The sequence below is a fragment of the Rhinoderma darwinii genome, chromosome 13 (genome assembly GCF_050947455.1).
Source record: "Rhinoderma darwinii isolate aRhiDar2 chromosome 13, aRhiDar2.hap1, whole genome shotgun sequence".
NCBI lineage: Eukaryota > Metazoa > Chordata > Amphibia > Anura > Rhinodermatidae > Rhinoderma > Rhinoderma darwinii.
Genome location: NC_134699.1, coordinates 32,118,965 through 32,137,300, shown reverse-complemented (window position 1 = coordinate 32,137,300; position 18,336 = coordinate 32,118,965). Strand labels below are relative to the sequence as shown.

Below are 18,336 nucleotides of genomic sequence, written 5' to 3'. Positions count from 1 at the left end.
CTGCGGCTTTTTCTCCTTTAACCCCTGTAGAAATGAAAAATGTGAACATTTTAGTGGAAAAAATGTGAAAATCAATATCCACAACATAATTTCACTAAATTCAGAAAAAAACCCATAGGGTCAAAATGGTAAGTATACCCCTCTATAAAATAATCAAGGGGTGTAGTTACCCAAATTGTGTCACGTTTGGGGGGGGGTCTCAATTGATTTGGTCCCGCAGTGGCATTGCAAATGTGACATGTCCTCCACAAACCATTCTAGCAAAATTTAAGCTCCAATATCAAATGGTGCTCCTTCCTTTGTAAGCCCTGGCGTGGTTCCACTGTTTTGACTCTACAAGACCTCTTCAAACCGGACATGGTGCCTAAAATATTTTCTAATAAAAATGGAGGCCCCAAAATCCACTAGGTACTCCTTTTGCTTCCGAGGCCGGTGCTTCAGTCTATTACCGCTCTAGGGCCACATGTGGGATATTTCTAAAAACTGCAGAGTCTTGGCAATAAATATTAATTTGCATTTCTCTGGTAAAACCTTCAGTGTTATATAAAAAAAAAATTATCAAAACAGATTTTCTGCAAAAATAAATAACATTTGTAAGAGAATCTCCGAATCGCTTGAAAAAATAAAAGAATTCTAAAGTTACCACATAGTTAGTACGGGTGAAAAAAGACACATGTCCATCAAGTTCAACCAAGGGACTGGAAAAGCGAAGGGAAAAATTTCTACACATAGGAGCTAATATTTTTTTCGTTCTTGGAAATTATCTAAGCCTTTTTTAAAGCCATCTACTGTCCCTGCTGCGACCAGCTCCTGCGGTGACTATTCCATAGATTCACAGTTCTCACAGTAAGGGCAGATACAGACGGACGTTGCGTTTTTGCGCGCGCAAACAACGCAGCGTTTTGCGTGCGCAAAAACCATTTGACAGCTGCGTGTGTCATCCGTGTTTAATGCGCGGCTGCGTGATTTTTGCGCAGCCGCCATCATAGAGATGAGGCTAGTCGACGCCCGTCACTGTCCAAGGTGCTGAAAGAGCTAACTGATCGGCAGTAACTCTTTCAGCACCCTCGACAGTGAATGCCGAACACAATATCGAAAAACCTGTTGAAAAAAAAAACGTTCGTACTTACCGAGAACTTCCCGGCCGTTGCCTTGGTGACGCGTCCTTGGTGACGCGCCTCTCGACATCGGGCCCCACCTCCCTGGATGACGCGCCAGTCCATGTGACCGCTGCAGCCTGTGCTTGGCCTGTGATTGGCTGGAGCTGTCACTTGGACTGAATTGTCATCCCGGGAGGTCAGACTGGAGGAAGAAGTCGGGAGTTAGCGGTAAGTCAGAACTTCGTTTTTTTTTTTCTACAGGTTCATGTATATTGGGATCGGAAGTCACTGTCCATGGTGCTGAAACAGTTTAACTCTTTCAGCACCATGGACAGTGACTATCTCCTGACGTCGCGTACCGATAATTTTTTTTGCCCGGTGAAGTTCAGTTCGCTTGTCCGGCTTCGCTCATCGCAAAGACACTCCGTTTGGATGTTCGGAAACAGAAAAGCACGTGGTGCTTTTCTGTGTACATTCATCCTTTTGACAGCTGGTGCGCTGTTTCAGTCGGTTCGCACGGAAGTGCTTCCGTGCAACCTGCGTGGTTTTCACGCACCCATTGACTTCAATGGGTGCGTGATGCGCGAAATACGCAGAGTTATTGAACCTGTCGTGCTTTTTGCGCAGCAGACAAACGCTCCGCAAAAAGCACGGACTGTCTGTACTGCCCCATAGACTTGTATTGGTCCATGCGTGCCGCGTGAAAACCACGCGGCCCGCACGGACCGAATACACACTCGTGTGAATCCCCCCTAAAGAAGGCCTGTCGCCTCTACTGGATGAACCTTTTTTCCTCCAGACGGAGGGAGTGCCCCCTTGTTTTTTGAGGGGGTTTTACATGGAACAGGATTTCACCATATTTTTTGTATGTGCCATTCATATATTTATATAAGTTAATAATGTCCCACCTTATTTGTATTTTATCAAGGCTAAATAGGTTTAATTCTTTTAATCTTTCATCATAACTTAGATTCTCCATGCCCCTTATTAGCTTCGTTGCAATTATTTGTATTTTTTTCCAACTCCAGGGCATCCTTTCTATGAACTGGAGCCCAGAACTGGACTGCATATTCTAGATGAGGCCTCACTAATGCTTTGCGAAGTGGTAATATTACATCCCTGTCCCGCGAGTCCATGCCTCTTTTAATACACGACAATATCCTGCTGGCCTTTGAAGCAGCTGATTGACACTGCATGCTGTTATTTAGTTTATGATCTACAAGTACACCCAGATCCTTCTCAACAAGTGACTCCCCCAGTGTAGCTCCCCCTAGGACATATGATGCATGCAGGTTGTTGTTACCCAGATTCATAACTTTACATTTATCTACATTAAACTTCATTTGCTAAGTGGACGCCCACTCAGTTTGTTTAAATCCGCTTGCAATTCATGAACATCTTCCATAGTCTGAACTATATTACATAGCTTGGTGTCATCTGAAAAAATAGAAATAGTGCTATTAATCCCATCCTCTATATCATTTAATAAATAAGTTGAATAATAGTGGTCCCAGCACTGAACCCTGGGGTCACCGGGGAGCATTCAGAGTAGGAATCATTGACCACAGCTCTCTGGATATGGTCCTTGAGCCAATTCTCAATCCAATTACAAACTATACTTTCTAAACCTATAGTCCTTAATTTACCCATTAGACTTCTATGAGGGACAGTGTCAAATGCCTTTGCAAAGTCCAAAAACACTATATGGGCCCCTCTTTCTAGGCTTCTGCCCACCTCTTCATAAAAACAAATCTGGTTAGTTTGACAACTTCTGTCCTTAGTAAAACCGTGCTGGCTGTCAGTTATAATACTATTTTTGGTCACATAATCCTGTATATAGTCCCTCAAACCTTTTCCCCACGATGGATGTTAAGCTTACTGGTCTATAATTACGTGGGGAAGATCTAGAGCACTTTTTGAAAATAGGCACCTCATTTGCCCTGTGCCAGTCTGTTGGCACTGTACCAGTCACTAGAGAATCTCTAAATATTATGAAGAGGGGGACAGAAATAACTGAACTAAGCTCTTTGGCCCTGTTCACACAGAGTTTTTTTGACGAGTATTTTGGTGTGGAAACCGCTCCGCAAAACTCATCAAACGCCCGAAAATGCCTCCCATTGATTTCAATGGGAGTTAGACGAGTTTTTTTACCGCGAGTAAAGAAAACACATTGCAGTAAAAAGAAGCGACATGACCCATCTTGAGCCGGTTTCCACCTCCAAAACCCCATTACAATCAGTCAGAAAGGGTAAAAAAAACGCCTTGACGAGTGTTTTCATGAGTTTTTGTCAAACCACTGTGCAAAAAACGTCTGGAGCAGTTTTTGCAGGAGGAATTTTCCTCCTGTAAAAAAACTCTGTGCGAACTCTAGGGTGTAACCCATCTGGTCCCGGGGCCTTGTATACCTTTATTTTATTTAACTTAGCTTGGACAATATCTTCATTCAGCCAATTCAGTATATCAACTGCCTTCTGTTGAGCCCCTGCCCCTATAAACAACTCATTTATATACTGTACTTGAAGAATTTTTGGGGATTTGTTTTACTATCATTGGCCACCTGCCTTTTTGATTTTATATTTTTGCTGATTTTATTACTTTTTTCAGATTTTATTAAGCTCTTTGTAATTTATAAAGGCTACAGCTGTACCCTCAGATTTGTATTTTTCAAATGCTCTTTTTTTTTGGTCATGTTTTGCCCTTTTTACAGAAGGTGTAAGCCATGTGGGGTTTAATTTTAGTTGTTTATATTTGTTATAAGTGACATATAGAACCTGTTAGAATATTTTCTGTGAGATTCCAGCAAGCCACGCGTAATCTCGCGAGATTACGGAGGTAAACGAGATTTCGTTTCCCTTTCTGGAAATCTCAAAGAAAAGAGTCAGAAGTGTCAGAATTCTGAATACACATGACGTCCAGGCTGGATTTCATGTGTATTCATTATCAGGTTAACGTTAATCTCTATGTATGTGGCTGCAGATCGCTGCTGTGTAAATGAATGGAGAATAGTGTATGACGCTGACTGGTCACTGATTGGTCAGCGTCATACACGTAAACACGCCCAGTTAAAAACACAATACACGCCCAGTTGAACATAACGAAAAAAAAAACGCCCAATTGTCCATTTCAAAGCTCATTTGCATATATATAAAATAGCTCATAACTTGGCCAAAAATGAACGTTTTTTAAAAAAACCAAAACGTTACTGTTATCTACATTGTAGCGCCAATCACATGCAATAGGAGATAGGGATTTGAGAATCTGGTGACAGAGCCTCTTTAAGCCATACATTTAACTCCCTGAGCTCCCGCTGTCTTTCCTGTGATGCACATGGCACAGGCAGTATTCCTGAGAATACAACCTGAGGTCCTTCCCTTCAGCTTGTAGCCTAGTTCTTTAAAATTATTCTTAAGGCTCCTCCACGTACCATGTATTCTGTCGCTGGTTCCCACGTGGACCGCGACAGCTGGATCATCACCAGCCCCTCCCAGTAATTTATCCACCCGTTCCACCCCATGCCGAACCCTGACACCAGGGAGACCGCAAACCATTCGGTTGAGGCGGTCTTGGCAACAAATTATTCTATCAGTCTTCCTGATTATAGAATCCCCTACAACTATCAATTGTCTTGCCTTACCTGCATTACAATCACGCCGACTACTAGCTGGGCTGTTCTCCCGGCTATTAGGGGGATCAGTATCCACTAGGGCTGCCATTTCTAAGGCGGGATTCACACGACCGGGTCCCGCCCGAGTATCGGCCGGTAAAATCGGCCATTTTGCCGGTTTGCATTATTTTTGCATCCGTTCCGGGCCGGGCAGATCTGGACAGTGACATCAGCGGCAACTCCTGAAGGGGAATCCCCATGTGTTCGGGGATTCCGCTTCAGGAGTTTCCCCTGATGTCACTGCCCAGATATGGACAGAGACATCAAGCGCTCTGTCCAGGAGCGGAATCCCCGAACACACAGGGATTCCGCTCCTTCAGGGAGCTAAAATGGAGCTAGCGCATAGCGGAGCGGGGAGATACCTACCTGCTCTGCTATAGTGGCGTCGCTACAGTAGTAGAAGCAGCTGCTAGCGGCGCCATGGAAGGTGTCGCCGGGCCAGGGCGCTTTTAAAACAAGCAGGGGAAGGGAGCCAGCGCAGCGCTGTTCCACCTGCTGTACACCCCGTCCCTGCCACACAGTGTACAGCGTAGCCATTCGTCCGAATGGCATCAACTCCTCCTCCTCACATGCACTCTGCGCTGTGAGGAGGAGATCAAGCGCCGGAAAACCCGGCCATCACTCGGGACACATTCCGGTGATGGCCGTGTATTACCCGGCCCCACAGACTTCTATGGGGGCCGGGTACCCGGCCGAAAATAGAGTGTGTCCTATTTTTTGACGGCCGGTTTTCCTGGCTGTCAAAAAATCGGTCGTGTGAATAGCCCCATTAGGGGTCTATTATTCCTAATGCAGCCGGGTGCCGGCCGATTTACGAACGGCCGGCACCTGGCCGGGAAACCCTGTCGTGTGAATGAGGCCTAAGACGGACACCCTCGCATCATCACCAAACTTGGCAATTTTGCTTGGAATGTCAGAACCCGGATTGGCCTTCATATTCTTGGACCCCTTTCTACTGCCCTTAACTACATTAGCCCAGCTACTTGCCTCATCCTGCTGACCCATGTCTTCACCCTCCAGGACTAAACCACTAACTGCGTGCTCAGTCAGCAGCATGCTCCGCTCAAGATTGTCTATCGCCCTCAGTGTTGCATTTTTCTCCTCCATATCTCTAATGCGAGCTTCTAGGTGACCAACATGCTCACATCTGCCACAGAGGTATTCACCCTGGAACTCCGGCTCCAGTCGTGCATACATATGGCAAACTGTGCACTGAAGAAAACCTCCAATCTTGCTGTCCATTATCATAGTTACAAAAAACTGAACAATTGTTAAAGTAAAAGAAAAGAAGAAGAGTACTTACTTAGGGACTTTAACCCCTCTTTTTCACTTTGTGTAAAATAAAGTCACACGTCCGATCTGAAAAAAAATGGCTTGGTCCATTAAGTGAATATCGGCTGTTTCCTTAAAGGGAATGTGTTGCTAGCAAAAAATGTATTTATTTTTTTAGTTAAACAATTAGTGTGTAGGTGATTAAACATTGTTCTAATTTTTTTTATTTTTTTCACGAGTCAGGAAATATTATAAATTAGATTTTAATTTATAATATTTCCCAGTGCTGGTCACTAGATGGAGCAATTCCCAAAATTGCAGCATTGCATGTGGTAAAGCAACCACATTGCTTTATGCTGCAAAATTGGAAAAAACTCACTCGCTCCAGTGAGCTCTCAGAATCCCCCCCTCCTTTATCCTGGCTAGTGCCGGGAGAAACGAGGGGATTGAACGGTCAAACCTCCTACACTGTGTGTCGCCATTTTTTGAGCTAACACACAGTGTAGTAGGTTTACATACAGTAGTAAACACACACTGAAACACGAACATACATAGAAATAACTTACCTGCTCCTGCCGCCGCCGCTCCCTCCGGTCCGTCCGCTCCGTCTGCTGCCGCTGCTCCAAGTGCACAAGTCCGGAAGACGAGACCGGAAGTAGTAATCTTACTGTCCGGCCGCGACTTCCGGTCCACAGGAAAATGGCGCCGGACACAGACGGCGTACACCATAGTGGATGGAACGGGCCCCGTTCGCATTCACTATGGGACTGTAGCTGCCGTATTCCATGTCTGTATGTGTCGTTAATCGACACATACAGAAATGGAAAAAAAAATGGCAGCCCCCATAGGGAAGAAAAAGTAAAAAAATAAAAAAAGTAAAACACAAACACACAAATAAATATAAGTTTTTAAAAAAACACTAACATCAAACTGATATAAAAATATTTTTTTTGGGTGACACTTCCTCTAAGGCAGGGGTCGGGAACCTATGGCTCGCGAGCCAGATATGGCTCTTTTGATGGCCGTATCTGGCTCGCAGACAGGGCTCCTACCTGTCTATGGGAAGGATGCATGCACCGCGCTCCATCAGCCCGTGCACCGCGCTCCATCAGGCCGCGGTGCACGCTGATATTGGTAGTTCTTTGATGGCCTGATAAGCATTGGCGGCAGTGGTGAGCGGCAGGGAGCATGGACTACATTTCCCATAACTCCCTGCATAGCCGCGCCGTCTGCAAGCACGCACCTGCGTCCCCTAGTGAAGCGGCATCTGCCTCCTCCCTTGTGTCTCCCTTGGACGTTAACGGTAGGAAGTATTCTATTCGTCGTTGGTTAGCAACAGCATTAAAACGTTATTATGTTATAAAAAAAAGAGTTCGGAGATTTGTTGTTCTTTAAAATTAAATACAAGTCAATGTGTGCACTTTATGTACAGTGAGACTATTTAATAAAGTTCAATTATTTATTACGCTGGGTGTGCCTGCTTGTATGTACCACTTTAAGTAGTAAATGCTTTAGTTCCCTATGGGTCTGAGCCTCTCTTTTTTGTTCATTTTCTGTAAGACCAACACTTTTAAAAGGGCCACTGACAGATACAATTGCTCCAGCGGTCACTTAGTACACAAAGGAGTGTTCCTCTCTGCTGCACTAAGCCACCGCTGGACCTAAACAATAATTCGCTGTAAAATAATAAAATAGATAATTGACATAACTGACAATGCGTTGTGTGACATGTCCAACATTCCAGCTTCTTTCTTCTGCGAATGCCTCAAAGCTGGCATTCTCTCAACATCAGGTGGGAAGAATGCCAGCTTCCAGTCATGCGCAGGAAAAAGAAGAAGCCAGACTGCTGGACTGATGTCATGCATCGCAAGCTCACAATGTAAGTTATTTATTTAATTTTTTTACTGCTAATTACCATTGTTTCAGTTCAGTTGTGGCTTTATACAGCAGGGAGGAGCATTCCTTGCTGTACTAAGTGAACATTGGAGCGATTGATCTGTCAATGGCCCTTTAAACATATTGTACGGCTCTCGCGGAATTATATTTCAAAATATGTGGCGTTTACGGCTCTCTTAGCCAAAAAGGTTCCTGACCCCTGCTCTAAGGGGTTGTGAATTTGTTATTTTTTTTTGCATGGCTGGAAATTAAATACATTAAAAAAAATACGCAATATTTACCTATGCTACTTAAAACATCATAAGGCTGGGTTCACACAGAGTTTTTTTACGCGGAAACTGCGCCGCAAAAGTCCCCAAAAACCGGCCGAAAGTGCCTCCCATTGATTTCAATGGGAGGCGGAGGCGGTTTTCTCCCGCGAGCTGTAAAACCGTATTGCGGGAGAAGAAGGGACATGCTCTATCTTCGGGCGTTTACGCCTCTGACCTCCCATTGACATCAATGGGGGGCAGAGAAAACGTATTTTGCTGCGTTTTATGACCGCGGCGCTCAATGGTCGCGGGCGAGAAACGCCACGAAAATCGGCGTGCAGGCAGAGGAAAATCTGCCTCAAACTTCCAAACGGAATTTTGAGGCAGATTTTCCGCCTCCAAAAAACGCTGTGTTTTCTGTGTTTGGCCAAAAAAAAAAAAACTGCAACAAAAACAGCATCAAAAACTTAATGTGTGAATCCAGCCTTCGTTTTTGAGTGTGAACGTTTTTATATTCACACTTAGAGGAGCACTCCACTTTATTTTTTTTATTGCAGCCTCCATTTGTACATAGGTGCTGTGTGCAAAAATACTTACCGATCCCCGCATCTTGTCTTTTTCGGGTCCAGCGTCGCCCACGTGACCTTCCCTTTGACTTGTCTGGAGTCACACTGCTTTTGAGTAAACCGTAACTCCGACTCTCAATGCATTCCTATGGGAGCCAGAAACGGGCTCCATAGGAATGCATTGAGAGCCTTACTTCTGTTTTTCTGAAAATCAGCGATTCAAGACAAGTCAGAGAGGAGGACCCTGAAAAAGACAAGATGTGGGGATCGGTAAATATTTTTGCACACAGCACCCCACTGCAAAACCAATGTACAAATGGAGGCTGAAATAAAAAAAATAAAGTGGAGTGCTTCTTTAAGAATTGAAGTGCTATAATTATAAAACACGATCGAGACACAGAGCGATTCCAGAAATAAACTGGCACGACAACCGTCGAAAAGAACGTTTAAAAAGAATTGAAAGGGTACCTTTACTTTCATAAAAAGTTTGACATGGCATAGTGAGCACTGAGACCCCTGCTTCGTTTTAGCGATCGGAGGGGTCTCAGTGCCCGGGATCCCACCGATCAAAACTGGTAACATGTCACTTTGACATGTGTGAAGTTTTCCGAAAATACAGGTACTCTTTTAAATGTAAAAATGTAGATTTATTACAATATACTAAAAATACAACACAATAGTCAAATAAGACTGGTTAAAACTTTTAATATACACTCAACATTAGTCTCCCCAGAGGAAACATTATAATCCCACGACACCCCTAAAGATGGTAAACTTTGTAATAGTAGTTATACATGTCTCTCTTGTTGTTTTATTGCAGTCATTCAAGGGTGCCATGCTAGCGCCTTAATTGATTATTAATATACCAGAGTGGTGCCCACCATCATCAACTGTAATTGGTCCTATATGGGCATCTATCTCTTAAGCATGGTCATGGAGGGAAGCTCTCGTTCTCATGGATGCTGCTTTCTTTGTAGATTACTGAGGAGCTGCTGAAAGAAAGAGACAAACCGGCCAAGTGGAACAGTATTCCTCAATTCCTACGCAAGTTGTATGAAGGTAGCCACCCCAACAGTGACTTCTCCCAGTGCCAGGCCATACTGAAGGTACAGACTTTCCTCCATTGAATACGGGGTGATGCTGGAATTAACAATGTATCACCTCTAATAAATGGCAGTGTGACTAATGTCTGGTTTACTGTATGTTGCAAAACATCAACCTTCTGTCCTTTACTAATGGTTTTGTATATTTATATACTTTGCTGAATCCAGATTTAGCATTTACTTTATAACATGTAGGTTGTTTTTTTTTATTATGAATATTGAGAGGTCTAATTACTTGTTTTTAAAAATATAAATAAAAAAATCTCACTCCCCCTCCTACAGCACACACTGACCTGCGCACCACTGCATGTAAACATTACAGCGGTACTCCGGTCCCTACACCTCTCATTCGCTATGCAATGTATGGGATACCTGTACATTGCACAAAAAGGGTGTTCCCGCTGCTACTGTGCCACCTACTGAAACGGGGGGGGGGGGGGGGGGCGCACGCTCTTGTTTATCACTGGCCATAAAGGTATAATTATGCAAAGGCAAACCTCTTATTTAAAGAGGCTCTGTCACCACATTATAAGTGCCCTATCTCCTACATAATGTGATCGGCGCTGTAATGTAGATAACAGCAGTGGTTTTTATTTTGAAAAACTATCTTTTATGAGCAATTTTAGATTTATGCTAATTAGTTTCTTAATGACCAACTGGTCGTGTTTTTTGCTTTTGACTAAGTGGGCGTTGTACAGAGGAGTGTATGAGGCTGACCAATCGGTGACCAGTCAGTGTCATACACTTCTCATTGTTCCAGCCCAGCTTCTTTCACTGCACAATCACACTGTGCTGATGGAACAATGAGAAGTGTATGACACTGACTGGTCACTGATTGGTCAGCCTCATACACTCCTCTGTACAACGCCCACTTGGTCAAAAGCAAAAAACACGCCCAGTTGGTCATTAAGAAACTAATTAGCATAAATCTAAAATTGCTCATAACTTGCTCAAAAATGATAGTTTTTCTAAATAAAAACCACTTCTGTTATCTACATTACAGCGCCGATCAGATTATGTAGGAGATAGGGCACTTATAATCTGGTGACAGAGCCTCTTTAAGGGCAGCGTACGTTTAGGATCGGTACGGCTAACTATTGTAAATCTGCAAAAAGTGAAGAAAAAAAAAAATGGTGCTATATAATAGCAGAGAAGTAAGAATGTAGCTGTATTAATGTTCCCAGCGCTCCCCCTCCACCCCCACCATTGATTGGCGGCCACTCATGTATAAATGCTGTGCACAATAGTAACCCCCTATCATTGGAGAGGGTGGTGACAGGAGTATCAGGATCTTGAACACAGCTGACCCATAACTATTTTTTTTCTACCGTTTATTGGAATAGCTCATCGCACCTACCATTATAGTATGATGCCCTTCATTAGTTAGTCACTTTAATCATTAGTTGCATGATACAATTTCTCTGCTGAACTTGAGTGATGTGTTTTTCCAAAATGCAGGAAATTTCTCCTCTTCTTTCTATGGAAGCGATGGCAATTGTGACAGATGACAAGAAGTCTGGTCCTGAGTTTCCCTTTCCGAACACATACACCTTTGACTTGTTTGGTGGAGTTGACGTAAGTTGGCTTTTTTGAATTGTCATGTAATCGCCCTTCATTGCATTGTTGGTTAGTATTGGATATTTGCTTAGTAAAGTGCTCTGTGTAGATGTTATATTGTGCTTTTATCCACAGTATTTAGCTTTAGCTTGTGGCTATAGAAGAGAAAAGTGGTGGGTTAAAAATAAATATCTGCAAACTAGATGGACTGGCCGGTAATTATGTAGAAATGATCTTACTTTGTGGATTTAGACCAGAGCTGGTAAGCTTATGTAGATTTTCTGCTACATTAAATTGTAGTGAATATAGTTTTGAGTCATTGTCTTCTATCCAGTTAAGACGTTATTTTTACTTGTCTATTTGACTGCATTTGTTTATCTGAGAACAAATTGTTCCCACTTTATAATAATGTTCCCACTCCGTCATTGTCAGAAGCAATAATAGAGTGATAGAGAAGTGTGTGAAGGTCAAATAATACAAAATATAAAAGAGCATTTAACCCCTTAACGCTCCATGACCTACTATTAGGTCATGCTAACTGTAGCGTTCGCGCTCAGTGACCTAATAGTAGGTCATGGAGTAAACACGGCGCCGTTCGCGCGGGGCGCGTTCATGAGCTGTGATAGCTGCTGTTTCCGACAGCAGACTATCACTGCTCAATGTGCCGGGACCGATCGCGGAGCTCCCCCGCCGATTAACCCCTCAGAAGCCGCGTTCAATAGCGATCGCGGCTTCTTAGGGGTTAATCCGCCATCGCCGGCCTGCTACACGATAGCGGCCGGCGATGGTGACTATGGCAACCGGACACCAAACAATGGCGTCCGGCTATGCCATAGACGGAAGCCTAGTGGGTCCTGACAACGTCAGGACCCACTATGCTTGCTGTCAGTGAGTAGCTGACAGTTCTAATACACTGCACTACGCATGTAGTGCAGTGTATTAGAATAGCGATCAGGGCCTCCTGCCCTCAAGTCCCCTAGTGGAACAAAGTAATAAAGTAAAAAAAAAGTTAAAAAAAGATGTGTAAAAATAAGAAAATAAAAGTTTTAAAAGTAATAAAAGTAAAAGTCCCCCTTTTTACCTTATCAGTCATTTATTATTAATAAAAATATATAAACAAACAAATAAACTATACATAATTGGTATCGCCGCGTCCGTAACGGCCTGAACTACAAAATTATTTTGTTATTTATCCCGCACGGTGAACGCCGTAAAAAAAATATTAATAAACCGTACCACAATCACAATTGTTTGGTCACTTCACCTCCCAAAAAATGGAATAAAAAGAGATCAAAAAGTCGTATGTACCGAAAAATGGTACTGATCGAAACTACAGTTCGTTACGCAAAAAATAAGTCCTCGCATGGCTTTATTGATTGAAAAATAAAAACGTTCTGGCTCTTAGAATAAGGCAACACAAAAAGTAAATGATTGTTTACAAAACGTATTTTATTGTGCAAACGCCATAAGACATAAAAAAAAACTATAAACATCTGGTATCGACGTGATCGTATCGCCCCGCAGAATAAAGTGAATATATCATTTATAGCGCACGGTGAACACTGTAAAAAAAAAAGTATACAAAAACAATAGTAGAATTGCTGTTTTTTAGTCACCACGCCACCTAAAAATGGAATAAAAACTGATCAAAAAGCCGGATGCACCCCAAGAAAACTACAGTGGATTCCTCAAGGGGTCTAGTTTCCAAATTGCGGTCACTTTTGGGGGGTTTCCAATGTTTTGGCACCACAAGACCTCTTCAAACCGGACATGGTGCCTAATAAAAAAGAGGGCTCAAAATCCGCTAGGTGCTCCTTTGCTTCGGAGGCCGGTGCTTCAGTCCATTACCGCACTAGGGCCTCATGTGGGATATTTCTCAAAACTGCAGAATCTGGGCAATACGTATTAAGTTGCGTTTCTCTGATAAATCCTTTTGTGTTATAAAAAAAATGGTATAAAAAGAGTAAATTTCACCTCTACTTTGCTCTAAATTTCTGTGAAACACCTAAAGGGTTCATAAACTTTCTAAATGCTGTTGTAAATACTTTGAGGGGTCTAGTTTCTAAAATGGGGTGTTTGATAGGGGTTTCTAATATATGGGCCCCTCAAAGCAACTTCAGAAATGAACTGGAACCTAAAAAAATAAATAAATGAGGCAATACTTGGCTTCTTACATTATACTGATAATGAGCCGTGCCCACCCCGAGATTACCCCAGTTTTGACCATTTGTATAAACGGAGACCCCTATTAGACCGTTTCAGTGCCCGGTTTTCCCAAGCATACACCCCCGAGAAGTGTTTTTCTATTGATGAGTCCCTGGTACATTTTAAAGGGAGGATTCAATTCCGCCAGTACCTGCCGGGTAAGAGGGCAAGGTATGGCGTGAAGATGTATAAGCTGTGAGAGTGCATCAGGGTATACCTACAGATTTAGGATATATGAAGGAAAGGCCACCCCCAAACCAGACTGCATCCTGGACTACAATAGGTACATGGGAGGGATGGACTTGTCAAATCAAGTCCTGAAGCCCTACAGCGCCATGCGGTGTGGTATAAGAAGCTGGCCGGGCACATCATACAGATGGCTTTGTACAATGCGTACGTGCTACGTCGATGTGCAGGACAGAGGGGAACTTTCCTGGAATTTCAAGATCTAATCTTTAGGGACCAGGAAGGGGGGGTACCCAGTACTTCTGGAAGCGAGGCCACACGCATCGTACCAGGGCAACACTTTCCAGGAGAAGTTCCCCAAACCGGTAGAAAGGGAAAGAGTCAAAAGAGGTGCAGAGTCTGCTATAAGAGGGGGATAAGGAAGAACACAATATACCAATGTGACACGTGTCCCGAAAAACCAGGGCTCTGTATAAAAGATTGTTTTAAAATGTATCATACATCCCTTGATTTTTAATTTACCCTGATGCACTCCGCACAGCTTACCCCCCTCATCTTTCCCTTCTGAGCCCTGCCGTATGCCCAGGCAGCTGATAACAGCCACATGTAGGGTATTGCCGTACCCAGGAGAACCCACATTACAATTTAAGGGGTGTATATCTCCGGTGGCGCATGCTGGGCACAATATATTGGACACTGAAATGGCATATATATATATTAAATTGCAAATCTCACACTGCACCATCTGCTGCGCATTATCTTTTACACAGTACCTGTGGGGTCAAAATGCTCACTACACCTCTAGATGAATGTCTTAAGGGGTGTAGTTTTTAAAATGGGGTCACTTCTCGGGGGTTTCAACTGTACTGGTACCTCAGGGGCTTCTGCATACATGACTTAGCACCAGAAAAGCTCCAGTAGGCCAAATGGTGGTCCTTTTCTTCTGAGCCCTCCCATGGGCCCAAACGGCAGTTTATCACCACAAATGGGGTATTGCCGCACTAAGGACAAATTGGGCAACAAAATGGGGTATGTTGTTCCTTGTGAAAATAAGAAATTTTGATCAAAAATGACATCTTATTGGAAAAAATATAATTTTTTTCATTTCACAGCCCAATTCAAATAGGTGCTGTGAAAAAACTGTGCGGTCAAAATGATAACAAAAACCATAAATGAATTCCTTGAGGGGTGTAGTTTCCAAAATGGGGTCACTTCTGGTGGGTTTCCATTGCTTTGATACCTCTGGGGCTCTGCAAATGCGACATGGCACCCGAAAACCAATCCAGCAAAATCTGGACTCCAACAAACATATAGCGCTCCTTTCCTTCTGAGCCCTCCCATGGGCCCAAACGGCAGTTTATCACCACAAATGGGGTATTGCCGCACTAAGGACAAATTGGGCAACAAAATGGGGTATGTTGTTCCCTGTGAAAATAAGAAAATGTGATCAAAAATGACATCTTATTGGAAAAAATATCATTTTTTTCATTTCACAGCCCAATTCAAATAGGTGCTGTGAAAAAACTGTGCGGTCAAAATGATAACAAAAACCATAAATGAAATCCTTGAGGGGTGTAATTTCCAAAATGGGGTCACTTCTGGTGGGTTTCCATTGTTTTGATACCTCAACACCTCTTCAAACCTGGCATGCTGCCTAAAATATATTCTAATAAAAAAGAGGCCTCAAAATGCACTAGGTGCTTCTTTGCTTCTGGGGCTTGTGTTTTAGTCCACGAGCGCACTAGAGGCACATGTGGGACATTTCTAAAAACTGCAGAATCTGGACAATACATATTTAGTAGTATTTCTCTGGTAAAACCTTCTCTGTTACTAAAAAAAAATTGAATAAAATTGAAATTCAGCAGAAAAAATGAAATTTGCAAATTTCATTTCCACTTTGCTTTAATTCCTGTGAAATGCCTGAAGGGTTAAAAAACTTTCTATATGCTGTTTTGAATACTTTGAGGGGTCTAGTTTTTAAAATGCGGTGTTTTATGGGGGTTTCTAATACATAGGCCCCTCAAATCCACTTCAGAACTGAACTGGCACCTTCAAAAAAAGGCTTTTGAAATTTTCTTAAGAATATGAGAAATTGCTGTTTATGTTCTAAGCCTTGTAACGTCCAAGAAAAATAAAATAATGTTCAAAAAACGATGCCAATCTAAAGTAGACATATGGGAAGTGTGAACTAGTAACTATTTTGGGTGGTATAACCGTCTGTTTTTCAAGCAGATGCATTTAAATTCTGAAAAATGCTATTTTTTGTAAATTTTCTCTAAATTTTGCAATTTTTCACAAATAAAGACTGAATATATCGACCAAATTTTACCACGAACATGAAGCCCAATGTGTCACGAGAAAACAATCTCAGAATCGCTTAGATAGGTTTAAGCATTCCGACGTTATTACCACATAAAGTGAAATATGTCAGATTTGAAAAATGGGCTCTGAGCCTTAAGGCCCAAACTAGGCTGCGTCCTTAAGGGGTTAAAGGCCATGTAAATGTTTGAAAGTTGTTTTTTTTTTTTTTTAAATAAAAATGTGCTTTAGTGTGTGTTGTTAAACTTTGTAAATACATTTTATTAAAAATTCGTTTTACTTTTTAAAATTATGGCTGCTCTGTATTCTCTACAGTTCAGCTGTATCTTTTGCTGGATCCTGTTCCCGTCAGTCCCGCCGGACTGACTAGTTCAGTGACAGCCGTTGCTGCGTGTCTCTTGACAGACCGGATCCACCTGTAATCTATAACATCTAAGTTATGAACTTAGATGTGATGGATAATAGGTGTATCCTGCGTGTCAGAGACATTTAGGACCAGCTGTCACTGAACCGGTCAGGTTCACGGGACGGGCGGATTCAGTGAATAGCGCTAGTTACAGCTTCTCTGTATAGAGAATAAAAAGCGGCTGTAGCTTAAAAAGTAAAGAATTTTTAATAAAATGTATTTACAAAATGCACATTTTTATTAACAAAAAAACAACACTTTCAAATATTTACATATCATATGCTCTATAAGCAAGTTAAATTAATAGATGACGATTCCTTTGTCTCTCTTAAAGGGAACCTGTCACCAGCATTTCACCTTTTGAACTTTACTTACCCCTCACTGGCCACTGCTATCAAAAGTTCATTGCCGTTATCCCCTCTCCTAAACTCCTCCTCCGACTGTAAATAACGGTCTGCAAACATTTTGCGCCTTTTATCGTAATAATCCGGTGTCCCTTTATGCACACACCCCAGAAGAGGACCTCAATACACAAGCGTGGGATTGTGTGTGCTGGAGGAAGGCGAGGAGCTGTCAATCAAAAGTAAGGAGGCGGGGTAAACTCGGAAAGACTTGAGGAATGAAGATTTGACTCTTTTCTGCTCATTTGCATACGGTTTGGGAACACTAAAAAAAACTGAACACTAAAGCTACAGAGCCGACTAAGAAAACAATTATGGGTTATATAGAAATTATTTTTCACCCACTACCACCAGGTATTGCTGGTTTATTTTGTGAAATGCTGGTGACCGGTTCCCTTTAAAGCAACCTATGGATTTTAATGGCTATATGACACCTATCGGTTTTAATAGTGGCCCTCTAATGCCTTCTTTTCCCTGCAGCAGCTCTGCAGTTAATATGAGCATCTGCATTGTGGTCTCGCTGCTTGCCCCATCTGATTACTTAGGTTCTCAAAGGGGGTCTTTAAGGATTTTACACTACCAAACGACTGACACTGCTAGGTAGCTATTGGGCTCCAGAATAGGAATATACCACTGTTAAAATGTTACTACTTGCACCAATATAAAAAAAAAAAAAAAAAGGTTTTACTCTGCCGTGTGAGCATCCTCTGAACCAGAAAGTGTCCAGCTTCTTGCTCTCCAGCCCCTTCCCTCCCCTATGCTGCTGACTGACAGTTCTGCTTGTCTTCACTGTCATGCAACCAGAGCCGTCAATCAACTGCAGGGGGGGGGGGGGACTGGAGTGCTAGATGTTGGACACTTTCTGGTTCGGCAGATGCTCACACGGCAGACTAAAATAATTTTGTACAGCAATATCATCATCACTGGTATGTTCCTCATGGGTTACTGAATAGCCAGTTGGGTAGCGTAAAATTTTGTGACAGACTCCCTTTAACCGCAAGGAACCACCGCCCATCATCCGCTGTAGGCAATGTACACCAAGTAGTTGTCCAAAGTTGTTTAGATGAATGTTCCTGTATGTAATGTCTACATTGGATTCCTGGAAGCAACGATGGTCAATGGAGACGTAACAGGTAGTATGGCTTTATATAAATAAAAGGATCTTTGCTGCTTCTGTTTACCAGTGGTTATGGAGCCCTCATTTGTCACGTCCTGCAGAAGAGGCAAAATATGACAAATATGGACATAATGCCAACAGCAAATCTGTGACTCCAAGCCTAGGTGGATGAAAATAAGTAGGGAGAGGACATCCTGGCCAGGCAGCCTCGTAGATGGGTAGTGTGGATAAATTAGTCCGCAATGTATACTAGTCCTCTTGGGATTTACAAACCTATATTAAATAATCCTCTG

The 18,336-nt window shown here is 42.6% G+C and overlaps 1 protein-coding gene across 2 annotated transcripts in view; it reads left to right on the top strand.

The window, feature by feature from the left end:
- The window catches only part of TRPC4AP (transient receptor potential cation channel subfamily C member 4 associated protein), a 40,960-nt gene that overhangs the window by 8,261 nt on the left and 14,363 nt on the right, over window positions 1–18,336 (top strand). Inside the window, exons 1-3 of one of the 2 annotated variants that reach the window (XM_075846663.1) lie at window positions 7,809–7,915; window positions 9,727–9,855; window positions 11,311–11,427. In XM_075846663.1, coding sequence (XP_075702778.1) covers window positions 11,332–11,427 — 96 coding nt within the window. In that variant the 5' untranslated portion in view covers window positions 7,809–7,915; window positions 9,727–9,855; window positions 11,311–11,331. Of the gene's footprint in view, window positions 1–7,808; window positions 7,916–9,726; window positions 9,856–11,310; window positions 11,428–18,336 lie in introns of those variants that run through there. The other variant, XM_075846662.1, reaches the window with a different exon arrangement.